Raw genomic sequence first — 17,772 nt, forward strand, 5'->3', positions numbered from 1 at the left:
AAACAGAAAAACTGATATAAATAAAAAACCTGATTTAATTTTTTTAAGTAATCAGTTTTTACTCGCCCCATTTTTTATCAATCACATTTGTCATATGCCTTTCCAGTTTATCACATATGCCTTTATGAATCTTGTTTGTGTACAGCATAGACCTAATTCTCACTTGTGCTAAGGCTTTTTACACTGCTCTGGTAGCATAAAGTGGTGTTGAAGTGGGTAGGAACAGCATCCTGATGAGAATTCTCCTATGCAGGGGATTTCCCTGGCTTGAATAGAATTGGTATAAAGACTCTATATAGACCCTGCTCTCAGCCTCCAGGTGGATCAGGAGCATAACCCTGCAATATGGGTGTTTTCTGTTTCCCAGAGCCCATTGTAGGTCATTGGAAGCCAAGCAAAAGTTAATGTACCCTTGTGGACTGTCTAATTTACACTGGGGACGGGGCAGGTTCCTGCACAATCCCAGAATATGAGGAATGCAAAAGTGATTTAAAGCCACCTTTGTTCCCCTTCCCAAGTCCAAACATGGAATAAATGAGAATCTGACCCAATGCCTGGTTGTGCATAGTCTCTGATTTACCCCTTGAGAGTGTAGGGCTACCACTTTTCCTGCAGGCAGCTTGGCTTCAGTCCCATTGGGAACAATGAGAGGCACTGGACATCTTTCAGAACATTCTGTAGCTTCATATCTCCATTGAGATAATGGGAAATGGTGGGTATTTTGACAGAAGCCAATTCTCCCTGAGTTTTTCTCAACTCTGTAGAACACAATGAGGAAAAAAGTATGAAAAAATATTAAATGCCTTTAAAAATCAGTTTCCTTTAATCCAAGCCTGCAAACACTGAAATCGTTGATTTATAATGTTATGGTTTTTGCATAATGTCACTACAGGACACAGCTATGGTAGTTTGGGTGCTTTAGATGCACATTTCCATACTTTACCATGTTTGGTTTTCATTTAAATTTCCTGGGTTTATAGTTCTTGGTTTTGGAATAATTAGAATCTTGCAGTAATGATTTTACCTTGTTCATAAGTTCTTTTCTCCATTACTCCATATTAACATAGTTTTTGTCTGGGGGGGCAGGGAGAGGGAGGGAAGGAGGGAGGGAGAGAGAAAGTGTGTGTGTAGGGAATAATTGTATGTTCTTTGTAGTTTTTAACTCTTACTGGCTCCCGTGCTTTTTAATATATTGCAAAATTAATTCTTTACAGAATTTGGAAACGGATTTAACAGAGGCAAGAAAACAAATGGAAGACTTGAACACTAAATGCAGTGACTTGTCATCACAAGTGGTCGTTAAACAGACTGAATTAGCACAAAAGGATTGTGATGTGGCCAGAGTTAGGCAAGTATTTCACATCTCCATTTGCTAAATAAGCTAATCACTTGCAATTTTTTTAATGACATTATTTTATGATTTGGAAGAAATATCTTGTTATCACAGCTACTTTTGCAAAACAATGTATTGTAATACCAGCCTATTTTGTAAGATACACACGTTATCTTGGAAATTTTTGGATAGCTAGCCTTGGAATCTACTATTTATGCAAACTATTTTTGTTCGTTTTGCCTTTTGTGACGTTCAGTTTTTTACAGAAGGGATGGACGTTATTAAAAATTACACTTCTGTAATTAGCATTGGGTCAGAGAGTTGTCAATCTCCACTCCAAGTTGCAAAATACCAGTATGATTAGTAACATAAGCAATTAATTTGAGAGGCTAAATGCCCTAAACCTACAAAAGTTTCAAACCTAACTTTAACTTTTTAATTAGAATCAAGTCTGACAGGTCAACAGAAGTCTACACAAGCCTTTGCTAAAGGTTTAAAATGCTGTGATTTAAGCTTTATCTGAAGTCTCACACATCTTTTTATTAGGCTGAATCTGGAGGATTAGTGCTGCATATTTGAGATGTGTAAAAGAAATGAAAGATAGGCTGAATTATATGAAATGACTAGGTTATTAAAATCATCAAAATGACAGCAGTGGCAGAAGACATCCAACAGGTTTAAGCGGATTGATGAGAAGTAGTCCATTCTTTTTCTCTTATTTACATAGTTCCATAGGAGTACACAGTGCTGTCTGGTAGAAGGGCAGTGTTAGACAAATAGTATCCCTTGCCCAAAAGAGCTTACATTCCAGGAGCACTAGTTGGAATGGGGCAAATAAAACAGATCAATACGATATATAGATAGCAGTCATTGCAGTTGGAATGCTTATTCTTCATAGTTTTCAACCACTAATAATTTCACCATAGGGAATAAGTCTTTTGTCTTTAAAGAAAAATGAGAAACGAGATCTTTGTAATTTTTATGTAACTTAATTTGTCTTCCTGGGATTAGTGTAGGACAGGGGTGGGCACACTACAGCCCATGGGTGGCATCCGGCCTGTTAGACTATTTAATCCAGCCCTTGAGCTTCCGTTGGGGAGCAGGGTTTGGGGCTGGGGTTGCCTTGCCCCGCTCCGCGCATGCAGTGGTTCCAGATGGCTCCCGGAAGAAGGGGCAGCCAGGGGGCTCCACACACTGCACCTGCCCCAAGAGCTGGCTCTGCAACTCCCATTGGCCAGGAACTGCCGCCAATGGGGGCTGCGGGGGCGGTGCCTGCAGACTGCGCCCCGTGGCAGCCGGACGGGGACATGCCACTGCTTCCGGGAGCTACTGGACATAAGCACTGCCGGGACTCTTCAGCCCTGAGCCCCTCTCCCTAAACCCCAACCCCCTGTCCCAGCCCTGATCCCCCTCCTGCCCTTCAAACCGCTTGGTCCCAGCCCAGAGCACCTTTCTGCATCCCAAACCCCTCATCCCTGGCCCCAGCCCAGGGCCCACACCTCCAGTCAGAGCTCTGACCCCCTCCCACATTCCAACACCATGCCTGAGCCGAGAGCCCCCTCCCGCACCCTGAACTCATCATTTCTGGCCCCAACCCAGAGCCCACACCCCCAGCTGGAGCCCTCACCCTCTCCTGTACCCCGAGCCTCAATTTTGAGAGCATTCATGGTCCGCCATAAAATTTCCATACTGAGATATGGCCCTCAGGCCAAAAAGTTTGCCCACCCCGGTCTAGCATCGCTATTGAAAAAGATGTCCCTAGTTATCTTCATGTTTAAAAGTCATAAATTCAGAATCTCAGTGGTTAACAAAAATACAAGAATGGTATGTAAACACGAAAGATTTTAATAGCCCGATCTATGGAAAGACAAGCTGATGGAATTTGTAAACTTTATCAAAAGGCTGACAGACTTTAAAATATTCCTGAATAGATTGTTGTACTAGAACTATGCTTCTCTGTGGCCCAAGATATCTATGGTGTGAGGGTATAGGGATGGGAAAGGACACTTTCAAAGCAGGTAATCAAAGCTGACAAAGTTACTACACATTTTCTGCGGGAACAGCATGTTGCAAACTGAGTTGGCCATGCCAGAGGACCTTAAAATCTCTTGACATACATTTTACAATATCCACTACAAGTCAGAACTTGCTAAATATAGACACTTGCTCATTTTACAAGCTTTGCTAGGCCCACAGCTATAGTTGGAGCAGCGAGGTATCACAGGTAAACTCTTATGAAACTGTGAATTTTAAAAAAGTAACTTTGCCACCCATTGAATTTGAGTGAATGTTGAAAATATACATCAGTATTTTAAGAAAAAAGTATATAAAGAAATTCTAAGCTGTGTTTATATGTATTTTCAAGTATTTTGTTTGTTTGTATGGAAAGGCAGAAATAAGGTCTCCCGAACAGCCTTAACTATGATACTGTCATGCCAAATTTATAAAACAAAATTGCACCCACTACTTTCACAATATGAGTCATATTCGCCCACTTCCATATCTCTTTGTCTCTAGGGATTTAAATAGACCCAACTGCATCCGATGAAGTGAGCTGTAGCTCACGAAAGCTTATGCTCAAATAAATTGGTTAGTCTCTAAGGTGCCACAAGTACTCCTTTTCTTTTTGCCAGTTGCCATAGGATCTAGGTGCTGAATCTTCACATTACCACATTCCATCAGAATATAGTGAGTTGACCACAATATTTACACAACTTTCCTTTATACATATGCTCCTCATCTTTTTTATTATTATTCTTAGTCATCTTTCTAGGTACATTATAAAATATGTTTTCCTTTTATGAGTAGTTTTCTGAAATATTATAATTTGCCAAGATTTGTTTGTAAAAAGGCATTATTTGTTCTGTTTGGGGGGCATATTTCATGTTCCATATAGAAATTCTTTAAGGATTTTTACTGCTGCATCTCATGATACTGGGGCGGGGGCAATTCCCATTTTGGATAGTTAAGACTTCTGTTTCAAATTAAGGCAGTTTAAGCATTTTGGTTTTTGCTGTGCTTCATTATGAAGTGTTCTGTAAAAACTACTGAAATTAGAAAAGGACCGTTGGATGTGAATGTTGCATGCCTTGAGAGGCATATGTATATACATCAATTCGCAATTAAGTCTCTTCCTTTTCTCTGACTTCTCATAGAAAAGAGCTACACACTTGTGCATGGCATTTCTACTGTGGCACATGCACAAGTTCCAAATTTTTAGTATTACTTTAATGTTGCTTATTTTTATTCCTTATTTTTGTTTCTAAAGTAATAGCTCACATTCTCTCATTTTGTTTATATACTATCTTTTCTACTAGGTCTTTTTTTAGTATAGTATATGATTGTGATGTGGAAAAACTTCTCTTTTTTAAAGTTAATTAAAAGATCTACAGAGCATGGGAAAAATAAAATGTGTGCCATAATCAGGTACAGGAAGCATATTCTCAGTCTGTTTGATAAAGAACTTTTAAATATATCAAACCTCCCACCACCAAAAAACTTTTCCATAGGGTATAGCCAATCCTTGCCTGTAGCATCTTTGCACAGCTGGCATAACATATAGGGATATATAATGGCAGGGCTGGAAAATGCAGTAGAAAACTGTAACCATTTATAGAGCACGGCAGAGAAAAATAAAACCTAAGTAAGGAAAACAAATAGCTGTGTTCTAGTTTAAGCTAAAGCCCAACAATAGAAATAAGAGGATGGAGTTTATTCTAGGAGAATATCTAATGACAGATTCTGACCAGGCATGACGCAGGCTATACCTGCTTGCTTTCCACTCCAGGAAGCTGTTAGACCAGAAGCGTCATCTTGTCTCTGTGCTGGCTTCCATGACTGTTGCTACTGTGGCCCAGAACCAGATGATGGTCTTTCAACCTGAATAGAACAGTGTAGAATAAAGTACTCAGTGCCTATTTAGTCAGAAAATGTTTGTGGTAGCACAATTAAATACAATAACACAGAGTATTATTAACACAAAATAGGGAAGTCAAGATGGAATAATCTCTTTTTAAAAACTTCCCTGTGTTCTATGTCAGAAGAAAAAAAGAACTATTAATGGTTTAATAAAATAAAATAAATATGTTCTAGTCACTCAAGGCCTCAGTGCCTTATTCTTCTGAAACAATGTTCATTTTTTAATGTCAGCAAAAAATGGAAAATTCCTCTGTAGGCAGGGAAAAAAAAAAACCCCCCTCCTCCCCAAAATCCATTTCAGGATTTTATGGGCTTAAAAGGACACACTTATTCCCTTAGTTGCAAATCTCTTCTTCTTAGACACCAAAACTGAAGCACCGTCTAATCAAATTAATCCCAAACATCTTGCTTGGTAGAAAAGCCAAGAGATCTGGCTTCCTTCTTTCAGCATCTTGGTTTGCACATGTTAGAGGGAGAGATAAGAAAGATAATAGCAGATTCCCTTTTAGTTGACAGGCATATAACAGGGTGATATTCTGTCTGCATTTAATCTTGCCATAATTTTTCAAGTCAATTGGAGTAGAAGGACTTCATACGTCCTGGTGTACACACCCTGGTGCTCCATTTATTTTGAGTACACAAATTCATGTTTTTTTCGCCAAATCCTGCATTTTGCTGGTGAGAATTTTTTTCTTTCTTTGAACTATGCAATAATTCTTCATTTGATCTCTGAGAGAACTTTTTGTAATTAAATTGCTTTCTCCTCCGGCATATTAAAAGTTACAAGGATTTTCAGATTCACCCAGCACTGGGCTTACTGTGCTCCCATTGACTCCAGTGGGAGCAGTATTAGAGCAACATTGAACATTTTTGAATATCCACCCAGTATCAATTACTCGGTCTGAGGATCAATATTTATAATAAACTTCTGTACCAAATCCAATCTTTTGTTTGTTAAATATAATTTTTTTTAAGATCTGTGGAAAGATAGTTCTCATGGGTATCCTTGCTATACAACAGGTGTTTTAGAGAAGCTGCCACCTGTCCTTGATGCATTGGCTTTAAAAGGTTCCTGTTTTAACTGGCATTTTTTGGAAGATACCAGAATCACAAAGCACCGAAAGGGCAGAAAGACTGCCAAAAGCAGGGTGGGCAGGAGCAGCTCTGAAATGCATCTTCCTTGCCATTAGTTCATGCTCATCTCCAATGCAAGATCTCTGGATCTCTTCAGAACGCACAAGAATATTTCTATGTCCTAGAAGGCTTAACTCCTGTTGTTGGCCTTCAGAACATCACAATTCTTCTGTCCCAAGATTTCAGTGTTGAATTTCAGAGATCTTCTTTTAAAGTTGTGCTGAGTCTCAGGATTTAGGCTTAAATGTGTGCTGTCTGTTTAAGCCAAAGTGATTCATGTCTCTTGGATACACAGAGCTGTTAACTCAAGAGATGGTAGTACCCTCTAACCCATCAGTGGGCGCCAAGTGCCGTTGCAACACACCAAGCTAGTAATGCTCAGAACACATGAGATCCATCATTGCTGCTATACAGTCAGGGATTTTCAGCTCATTTGCTTTGGTATACACTCGAAGCTATTTCACAATGCCCCGAAAAGACTTAAGTGACAGCGCCTGACACTGTGGGTATCAGGTGGTGCAACCTAGAGACTTAGTACTTTACTTTAAGTCCCTCAGTATTTGGGCTAAAACGTTGGAAGATGCAGCTCAGGCAAAGCCGCACACACTGGCCATTATTGGGGAAAATAAACAAAACCAACAAATGTCAACAAAGACGATGGATATGATGAGTATTTTTAATTGATATGTCCAGCTTTTTGATTGACAGCAGTTGCTCATTTTACTTAAATCACTGGGAAGCCAAATGTTCGCTTGCAACAGTTAGTATGTACAGGGCAACATGTGTTCAACATCTTTTGGTATGGTTGGGATAAATCTTTAATGCATATTCAATTCAGATATAAATACTAGCATTTTTCAGAATTTATATTAATCAAATAAATGAACCCACACGCTAAATAGCACTATGGTGAATCTTAAATACCTAAAATGGCTGTTGCCAGGAGGGGGTGGCCAGTTTAAGCATGTTATAATTATGTCTGCAGCTCCTCCATGTTCAGTTCTCCTGGTACGGTTCCCTCAGATTAACCCCTTCCCCATCCTTAATGGCCAAATAAATATTTCACTATGTCCATGGAGTCAAAGTACCCCTTCTGTTAGCCAGCTCCCTTCCTCTGTTACCAGAATTTTTTTAGTGGTTAGGTCATCTGTGCCACCCTAAAAATGAGTGGTTATCAGTATTCAGTAAATATTGATAACACCCTATTCAGTATTATTTGACTTTTAAAAATGTGTTCTTCCTATCTCCTTGGTCTTCAGTAACATGTATGTATGTATGTATGTGATATATATATATCAATCAATGTGTGTGTGTGTGTGTACATATATACGTAAAATATCACTTGGGTGTATGCTTAAATCCATCTCTCTAAAGGGAAGCAATTAGGCATATGCCTAACTTTAAGCATATGCTAAGTTCTTTTCTGAATAATGCTACTGTCCTGAATCGGGAGCCAAGAGAGAACTGGTATGCAACTTGTTATCCTCTTGCTTAATCTCTTACTAAAGAAGGCAGTGATTTCTCTGAAATCCAGGAAGTTGCGTAATAAATTTGGTAGTTGCTATTAAAAGACAACATTTTTCAGAAACTACGATGTGGTAATTGTTTGTAGATGTTGACACTCTCATGGTGACCACTTTAATTTTATAAAATGTAGACACTTGTACCTGAGTGATGATTTAAGTAGTAGAAATGCCCCCCTCCCCACCAAAAAAACCCCCAAACCAAAACCATCATATACTACATAAGAACACTTTATTTTCCTGAGGAAATCCTGGTAACTTTATTGTTCATTTTAAATAAGGTGATTTTTTTTTCTGTAAGAATTCAGTGCACATTGGTGCATAAGAAAATGACTGAAGAAGCTAATTGCAAGTATTACCCACTTCCAGCAATAGTCAGACTGTACTAGGAAAATAAATGAGTATAGAAAAGTAAATCAATTCCAGTGAAAAAACTTGAAGAATCATTGAGGAAGGAGGCCTATTCCAAGGCTCAGTCCAAAGAAACACTATCTTGGATGGCAGGCAAAGGTTCCGGTTTTGGTCTAGAATCCTGTTTGGTTTCCCTCTGCATCCCTTTCATACATAAGGCTCCTACTAACCGGACTGCTGTTCCTGACTGAGCTGAAACACAAAGCAGAAAATGAGTGAAAAGAGTGAAGAAAGACATAAGAGAGAGAAAAATGATACCAAAAAAAAAAAAGTGAAAGGAAGAAGGGGTTGAGGCAAAGACTGGGAAATAAATTGAGAGAAGAAAAAATAGGGCAGAAATGAGGCCTGAAAGTTGGCAACCCACACTGTGATCTTTTTTCTATTACAATTATTTGGGATGCCCAAAATATGCATTTTAGTGTCCCAGTAGAATCCAGTACTCTACAACAATTTGTAGCTCTCTCTCGGATATAACTTGCAAATATTTTGGGATCTAGGGAGAAAACTATATTTAAAAAATAAATTTTGTCGACAAATTTACCCTGCCTAGTTGTTTCCTAGAAATTGCCTTGCATAGTTGGCACTTGGACGACATTTATCCCACTTCCACTTCCTAATATCCTGGAGATGTGCTGCATTTACTCTTCTATCTCTTTACATTCAAATGCTTACAAAACTGGTTGTAACCTACTAAATTACAGTACTTGCTAGCAACTTGGTCAACTCTGCTCGGGCTCTTTGTTCTAGCTTTGTCATTTAGACATTTACTTCTGTGGGATTAACCTCAAGAACTATAGATACAACTAATATGAAGTTAAAATTTTGAGCTTTGAGAGATCAGCCTTTCATACGCTCAGCTCCATTAAAGCTGCTAGATTTTGAAAGGTACCCTGTGATCAGCTGCAGTATCCTGCCGTTTGGTTGCTCTACCTCTTCTTACAATGTAATCACTATGCTTCCTATGAAAGTTTGCTCGGCAGGGGAAGGCTTTGACTTTAGCAGCAGTGTGAATGAACAGTAGCAGATGCATGACCTAAAACTCTTGCTGCTGATTTTATTTTAAGTCACCCTCTCCCAGTGGAAACCCCTCCCCCCTTTGCAAACTACTAGAGATTTAGAGCAAGGAGAAGGGTGCAGTATCCAATTTTGTGCATAGTTACACTAATGTAAATCTGGAGCAACTTCATTGACTTCAATCTAGTTATTTCAGTTTTACACCATTATAACTGACAATTGAATTTGACTCCAGGAAAGAAACACATCGTAAAACAGAAGATAATCTTAACTCCTGAGAAACTATGAAAACCAAATTAAAGCAGGCAAAGAGCTTTTTAGAATTTAGATAAAGTTTGAGTGAAAATTATGGATTGAGTGAATCAAATATTACATTTGACAAATAGCTTAAACATAAGTCATATCTGATTTGTGCAATTCTTGACTCAATATTTGATTTACCCATCTCATGGCAATCTCCTCTTGTCTGATCCCATCTAAGACTTGGGAGGTCAAACTGGCTTCTTCTCTGTCCCAACTCCAAACTGAATGAGATTCTATTTTCTAGATTCCCCATCTGGGTTTCCGTAAAATATACCCACTGGCTTGGTCCTTTAATAGGTTCCAAACTGTGACCTCTGCCCTTTCCTTTCCCATAAAAGCTGTCTTTATGTTGGCTCATGGGCCTTTGTTGTATATGGTATGATTTTTAATTCTTTTGTGTGGTTTTTGATAATAGCTTTCCGTCAACTTAATGAACTTAATTTCTAGATGCATTTAAATTATCCTCTATTAATATGGTTTATCTGTATTACAGAGTGTCTGGACAATTTATACAGTAGACTCAATTTACCATTTTACAGTCTGTTTCTGCTTGAGATTTTCTTTTCCATTTTCATTCATAGTTTTTCTGCCGTGTGCAGTGATATATTAATTCTCTCAAATTGTCTACAAAGTAATAGTTTGAATGCTTAGTAAGGTCAATCCTTCATTAAATATTGGTTTAATTTTTATATTCGTGTTCATTCTGGAATGCTTGTTGTCACAGATGAATTTATTTTGAAAATCTTTTAATTCCTTTGTCTGTGTCCTTTTTTGGAGATTTTTCAAAAATGGATATCCTATTTTGGACAAGTTATTTTTCTGGACACCTCTTATCTTTCCAAATTAGAGAATAAAATGTGTTGTCCCAAATAGAATCATAGAACTGGAAGGGACCTCAAGAATTCATCTAGTCCAGTCCCCTGCACTCATGGCACGACTAAGTATTATCTAGACCATCCCTGACAAATGTTTGTCTAACCTGCTCTTAAAAAGCTCCAATAATGGAGATTCCACAACCTCTCTAGGCAATTTATTCCAGTGCTTAACCACGCTGACAGTTAGGAAGGTTTTTCCTAATGTCTAACCTAAACCTCCCTTGCTGCAATTTAAGCCCACTGCTTCTTGTCCTATCCTCAGTGGTTAAGAAGAACAATTTTGCTCCCTCCTCCTTGTAACAACCTTTTATGTACTTGAAAACTGTTATCATGTCCCCTCTTAGTCTTCTCTTTTCCAGACTAAACAAACCCAGTTTTTTCAATTTTCCCTCACAATCATGTTTTTAGACATTTAACCATTTTTGTTGCTCTTCTCTGGACTTTATCCAATTAATCCACATCTTTCCTGAAATGTCGCGCCCAGAACTGGACACAATACTCCAGCTGAGGCCTAATCAGTGTGGAGTAGAGCGGAAGAATTACTTCTCGTGTCTTGCTTACAACACTCCTGCTAATACAGCCCAGATGTTTGCTTTTTGTGCAACAGTGTTACACTGTTGACTCCTGTTTTAGCTTGTGGTCCGCTATGACCCCCAGATCTCTTTCCATAGTACTCCTTCCTAGGCAGTCATTTCCCATTTTATATGTGTGCAACTGATTGTTCCTTCCTAAGTGGAGTACTTTGTATTTGTGCTTATTGAATATCATCCTATTTACTTCAGACCATTTCTCCAGTTTGTTCAGATCATTTTGGATTATAATGCTATCCTCCAAAGCACTTGCAACCCCTCCCAGCTTGGTATTGTCCACAAACTTTATCAGTGTACTTTCTATACCATTATCTAAATCATTGTTGAAGATATTGAACAGAACCAGACCCAGAACTGATCCCTGCGGGGCCCCACTCGTTATATCCTTCCAGCATGACTGTGACCCACTGAGAACTACTCTCTGTTGAACTGTTTTCCAACCAGTTATGCATCCACCTTATAGTAGCTCCATCTAGGTTGCATTTCCCTAGTTCGTTCATGAGAAGGTCATGCGAAACAGTATCAAAAGCTTTACTAAAGTCAAGTTATACCATGTCTACGGCTTTCCTGCACCCATAAGGCTTGTTGCCCTGTCAAAGAAAGCTATTAGGTTGGATTGACATGATTTGTTCTTGACAAATCCATGCTGACTGTTACTTATCACTGTATTATCTTCTAGATGTTTGCAAATTGATTGCTTAATTATTTGCTCTATTATTTTTCCTGGTACTTAAGCTGACTGGTCTGTAATTCCCTTATTTTATTCCCTTATTTTATAGATGGGCACTATATTTGCCCTTTTCCAGTCATCTGGAATCTCTCCCATCTTCCATGACTTTTCAAAGATAATCGCCAATGGCTCAGATATCTCCTCAATCAGCTCCCTGAGTATTCTAGGATGCATTTCATCAGGCCCTGGTGACTTGAAGACACCTAATTTGTCTAAGTAATTTTTAACTTGTTCACTCCCTATTTTAGCCTCTGATCCTACCTCATTTTCACTGGCATTCACTATGTTAGATGTCCAATCATCACCAACCTTCTGGGTGAAAACTAAAACAAAGAAGTCATTAAGCACCTCTGCCATTTGCACATTTTCTGTTATTGTTTTTCCCATCTCATTAAGTAACAGACTTACCCTGTCCTTGGTCTACTTCTTGCTTCTAATGTATTTGTAGAATGTTTTCTTGTTACCCTTTATGTCTCTAGCTAGTTTGAACTCTTTTTGTGCCTTCACCTTTCTAATTTTGTCCCTACATACTTGTGTTATTTGTTTATATTTATCCTTTGTCATTTGACCTAGTTTCCACTTTTTGTAGGACTCTTTTTTTGATTTTTAGATCATTGACAATCTCCTGGTTAACCCAGGGTAGTCTCTTGCCATACTTCCTTTCTGTCCTACTTGGTGGGATAGTTTGCTCTTGTGCCCTTAATAATGTCTCTTTGAAAAACTGTCAACTATCTTCAATTGTTTTTCCCCTTGGACTTGCTTCTCATGGGATCTTACCTACCAACTCCCTGAGTTTGGTAAAGTCTGCCTTCTTGAAATCCATTGTCTTTACTTTGATGGTCTTCCTCCTACCCTTCCTCAGAATCATGAACTCTACCAATTCATGATCACTTTCACTCAAGCTGCCATCCACTTTCAAATTCTCAACCAGTTCCTCCCTTTATTTGTCAAAATCAAATCTAGAACAGCCTCTCCCCGAGTAGCTTTCTCCACCTTCTGAGATAAAAAATTGTCTCCAATACATTCCAAGAACTTGTTGGATAATTTGTTCCCTGCTGTGTTATTTTCCCAACAGATGTCTGAGTAGTTGAAGTCCCCCATCACCACCAAGTCCTGTGCTTTGGATCATTTTGTTAGTTTAAAAAAAAGCCTCATCCACCTCTTCTTCCTGGTTCGGTGCTCTGTAGTACACCCCTCGCATGACATCTCCCTTGTTTTTTTATCCTTTTTATCCTTACCCAGAGACTTTCAGCAAGTCTGTCTCCTATTTCCATCTCAACCTCAGTCCAAGTGCGAACATTTTTAATATATAAGGCAACATCTCCTCCCTTTTTTCCCTGCCTGTCCTTCCTGAGCAAACTGTACCCTTCTATACCAATATTCCAGTCATGCGTATTATCCCACCAAGTCTCCGTGATGCCAACTATGTCACAGTTGTGTTTATTTACTAGCATTTCAAGTTCTTCCTGCTTATTCCCCTTACTTCTCACATTAGGATACAGACATCTAAGATATTGGTTTGATTCCCCTCCCCCACCCCCAGTTCTGTCTTGTCTCTCCCTTGTCCCTGATCTAACAGCCCACGCTCCCCTCAAATTCCTACTGTTCTCCCAGGTCTCCATGTTTTTGACTTACCTGTGGGCTTTGGTCACCTGCCCCCTTCAAACCTAGTTTAAAGCTCTCCTCACTAGGTTAGCCAGTCTGTAGCCAAGTATGCTCTTCCCCTTCCTGGATAGGTGGACCCCATCTCTGCTTAGCATAAATAATGCTAAATAATTAAGCCTCTCTTTTTAAAGTCAATGGGGCTTAAATACATGCTTAAAGTTAGGCTTATGCTTAAGTGCTTTCCTGAGTTGAGCCCCATTACAAGCTTCTTTGACCATATTCCTTTCTTAACATTATGTTCTAGGACGGTTGTAGTGGTACAGGTTGTCTTAATTTTTGTTTAAATACCCTGATATTACTGCTTAATGGACAAATGCTAAATGAAATGGTGTGAGAAGAAACACAATTAAAATGAGAAACAATAAATGTATCTTGTAGTTAGACATCTGCAATTAATGCATCACTCCTGTGACATAGGTTTAATACACCTAGGGCAGGACCAGTTGGTTCCCTGGGACAGAACAAATCTGTCCCTGGTGACATTCTTTTGATCTCCTCCAGCTTTTATTTGTTACAGATGTATTAACCTGTCCAACCTATCTCCACAAATCAGAGTTTTTTAAGTCTGCTTAACACCCTTTTCATGATTGCTTTCTAATAGCTGTCTGTAAGTTTTTTCAAGACAGAATCTTTCATTCCATCACAGCCTTTTATAAACTCCTTTAAACAGTGTTATTTGTTTTCCTTCAAATAGTTTTTTTTCCACTGGTACAATGCTCTCTTTAAAGAAAGTTCCTTGAATTACACTAGTTTGGTCTCTGCCATTCTGCAGAGAAAGTGCTGAAAAAGTGCCTATATCGGTATTAATCATTAGTTTTTATGCACTGCTTTTCATCTGCAGATCTCAAAGCACTTGACACAAATGTCATGATTCCCATTTTACAGATGTTAAGCTGAGACACAGAGAGGTTAAGTGGTTTGCCTAAGGTCCAAAGAAAACCCTATGAAGAAACATGGAAGAAAGTTAATGAGGGTAATAGGCACTGAAACTGAATTTAAGTCTAACAATAGTTTGAAGTGTGCTTGTTAATTAACAGAGAATTATGCTTGCTATAATATACAAAGAAGAAGCCAAGTTTTGCAGTGTGCATACCATTGAACTCTATTACACATTATATTATGGAAAGCGATTTAGCATGACAAAGAACACTTTTGAACTGAAGAAATAATACAAAGATTAGACGAAGTCTGTGGTTCTAGGTATCCTATTAAAGTAAATGTCTACTGCAGACATCAGTGTAGATTTTGACTCTCTTGGTACTAAAGAATTAAGTACAGGTTGATCAGAAAGCTGTGAATGCTGTAACTGGAGGTCCAGTTATTTTATAAGTCGTGTCATTAAAGGCCAATTGATAGACGTTCTGCTTTTGAAAGTTAAGTGTTGTATAGATATTTTACAGGAATGTGTGATAAATATTAAATATTGTGTAGATAATTTCTAGTGTTTAGAAGGAAATTGACAAGTAAAATAAATGACAGTAGAAAGCTCATTATATAAAATAAAATTAGCTGAACACAAGTGTTTAACTGTTGTCCTTCTAGTCATGCTTTCCTGTTTATTGCTTGCTTTGCACAGGAAGGAGTTGCGGGAGCTGCAGAATCTTTACAAACAAAACACAGAACATACAGCACAGCAGGCAGAGCTGATTCAGCAGCTTCAGGCTCTCAATATGGATACGCAAAAAGTACTGAGAAATCAGGAAGATGCTCACACAGCTGAAACTATATCATATCAAAAAGTATGCATCTTTTTTCTATCACAAAAGTATACATTGAAACCTACTTGTGAGTACTGCCAATAACTATCAATATGCAGCATCTTGGATAATAGGGTATCCCTGTTTAAAGCACCATGTGGTATTGCCCACTTGTATTGCTACTTTGTGATTGAAAAGGTGGAAGGTGGAGTGGAAGGTTCTTTGGGGCCCAGTTATACCCACTGAAGAGGAATGCCCACTGCTTCTATCAGGACTGCATGTTCTAGCACTAAACATGTAGAATTTAATGATACATGGAAAAAAGTCCTGATGGATTACAAAGCATAACAGCCAATTTTTACAGTTTGCTTTGCCTATCTTTGTTTCTCTTCCTCTCCCATTCACGGGAAGTGGAGGTTTAAGTTTATAATACCTATTATTAGTTGATTAGTTGGAGAATTCATGTGTAAATTTGATACTCTTGTCAATCTCAAACAATTTTTTTTTGCCAAAGTGACAAAATTTGAAAACTTATTGCAAAAAATCATCTGCAAAACTATATATATAATATATATTATAATATAATATGATTTCATAGCTTTGGTAAGTACTATGAATGTTGATAGCCACTTAGAGAAATTTCTCTTATAGGCACCATCTTGAATTTAAAGCTTTTTGGCTTTAACATAATGATGTAAACATGGCTTTACGTTACACAAAAGACAGAAGACATGCTTCTTTGTCTTTAATAAATGTAGAAAAGGAAGAAGACCTAAGTATTATACAGAACATTTATGTACCTTCTATAGATCCTGGAACGTTTTTATTTTTCAAGGTGACTACTGACCAACACCCTTTTCAGAGAACATTAATTCTCTTCAGCTTTTTACCTGTGAAGCTTGTTATAAAATTGTGAAGCTCAGAAGATTAACAAACTAAACTAGGTGGTGGATATCTAAGGGTATGCTGGGTTGTCTCATATCGAAGTATATCATGGCAATCACAGGTACAGAGCGTTGCTGTTACTGGAAAAGTGTATTGAGCACTACTCATCATGAATAAAAGTTCTTAGTAATATGAATTGCATACAGGTAAACTTTGGGTGCTCTATATCACGAGCTCGTGGTCCTTTTCTCTTGGGTCAGCACTGAAGTGGCCTAGAAAAGCTGCAGAGTGTATTATGATAGAAATCACCAGTGGAACACATGAGAAGTTCTGCTTGCATCTGGCAAAACAGTGTGAATGACAGCAACCCTTTGCTTTACTTTTTAGGATGTAGTTACTAGATTTTGCTTTATCCTTCTTCCTCTCTCACCCTCCAAATTGCTTTTCTTCAGCCTTTTCTCTCTCCTGTGCCATTCCTCTGCACCTCTGCCATCACTCCTGACTGGTCTCTCACTGACATCAAGCATCTCATTTGAGTGGTTCCTTTGATGAGACACTCCAAAAATTGGTGCAGCTCTGTCTTCAAGGTAAAAATATTGACACAGTTACAGGTGACAAGGATTTCTTCCACAGCTGTGTCTCAGAGCTGAGGCTAAGTCTATACTAGTAACTTTTCCCGGTATAGTAATGTCTATGTGAGATGGGAGTATGATTTTTTTTTTAAAATGACCTTTCTATACTGGCAAAATCCCTAATGTAGACAAAGTTATACTGGCATAACTGCTTTTCCTGGTGTAGCTTCATTACTTTGGGGAGTTTGTATAAGCTATGCCGAGAAAAGCACTTTTTTGCCAGTATAAGCTGCACCTACACTTGGATGGTTTGCCAATATACCTATCTATAGCTATACTGGCAAATCTCTTGTAGTGAGACTCATATTATTTTCAAGAGACTGACTGACCCTTCTCAAGCAGTGCCTCTCAGCAGGAGGTGAGAAAAGAAAAAAGAGCAATACAGCAGTGCACAGACAATCCAGGAAGTTTTTGGAAAGGGTAGGGGACAATTTCCTGGTGCAAGTACTGGAGGAACCAACTAGGGGCAGAGCTCTTCTTGACCTGCTGCTCACAAACCGGGAAGAATTAGTAGGGGAAGCAAAAGTGGATGGGAACCTGGGAGGCAGTGACCATGAGATGGTCGAGTTCAGGATCCTGACACAAGGAAGAAAGGAGAACAGCAGAATACTGACCCTGGGCTTCAGAAAAGCAGATTTTGAGTCCCTCAGGGAACGGATGGGCAGGATCCCCTGGGAGAATAACATAAGGGGGAAAGGAGTCCAGGAGAGCTGGCTGTATTTTAAAGAATCCTTATTGAGGTTACAGGGACAAACCATCCCGATGTGTAGAAAGAATAGTAAATATGGCAGGTGACCATCTTGGCTTAACAGTGATATCCTTGCTGATCTTAAACACAAAAAAGAAGCTTACAAGAACTGGAAGATTAGACAAATGACCAGGGAAGACTATAAAAATATTGCTTGGGGATGCAGAAGTGAAATCAGGAAGGCCAAATCACACCTGGAGTTGCAGCTAGCAAGAGATGTTAAGAGTAACAAGAAGGGTTTCTTCAGGTATGTTAGCAACAAGAAGAAAGTCAAGGAAAGTGTGGCCCCTTACTGAATGAGGGAGGCAACCTAG

At 38.7% G+C, this 17,772-nt stretch overlaps 1 protein-coding gene across 6 annotated transcripts in view; it reads left to right on the forward strand.

The window, feature by feature from the left end:
* CNTLN (centlein) overlaps positions 1 to 17,772 on the forward strand; it is a 294,546-nt gene that overhangs the window by 98,193 nt on the left and 178,581 nt on the right. For all 6 annotated transcript variants that reach the window (XM_037902022.2, XM_037902023.2, XM_037902027.2 and 3 more), the window contains exons 6-7: positions 1,215 to 1,348; positions 15,073 to 15,235. In XM_037902022.2, the coding sequence (XP_037757950.1) occupies positions 1,215 to 1,348; positions 15,073 to 15,235 (297 nt within the window). The remainder of the gene's footprint in view (positions 1 to 1,214; positions 1,349 to 15,072; positions 15,236 to 17,772) is intronic.

Source organism: Chelonia mydas, chromosome 5 (assembly GCF_015237465.2).
Source record: "Chelonia mydas isolate rCheMyd1 chromosome 5, rCheMyd1.pri.v2, whole genome shotgun sequence".
Classification (NCBI taxonomy): Eukaryota; Metazoa; Chordata; order Testudines; family Cheloniidae; genus Chelonia; species Chelonia mydas.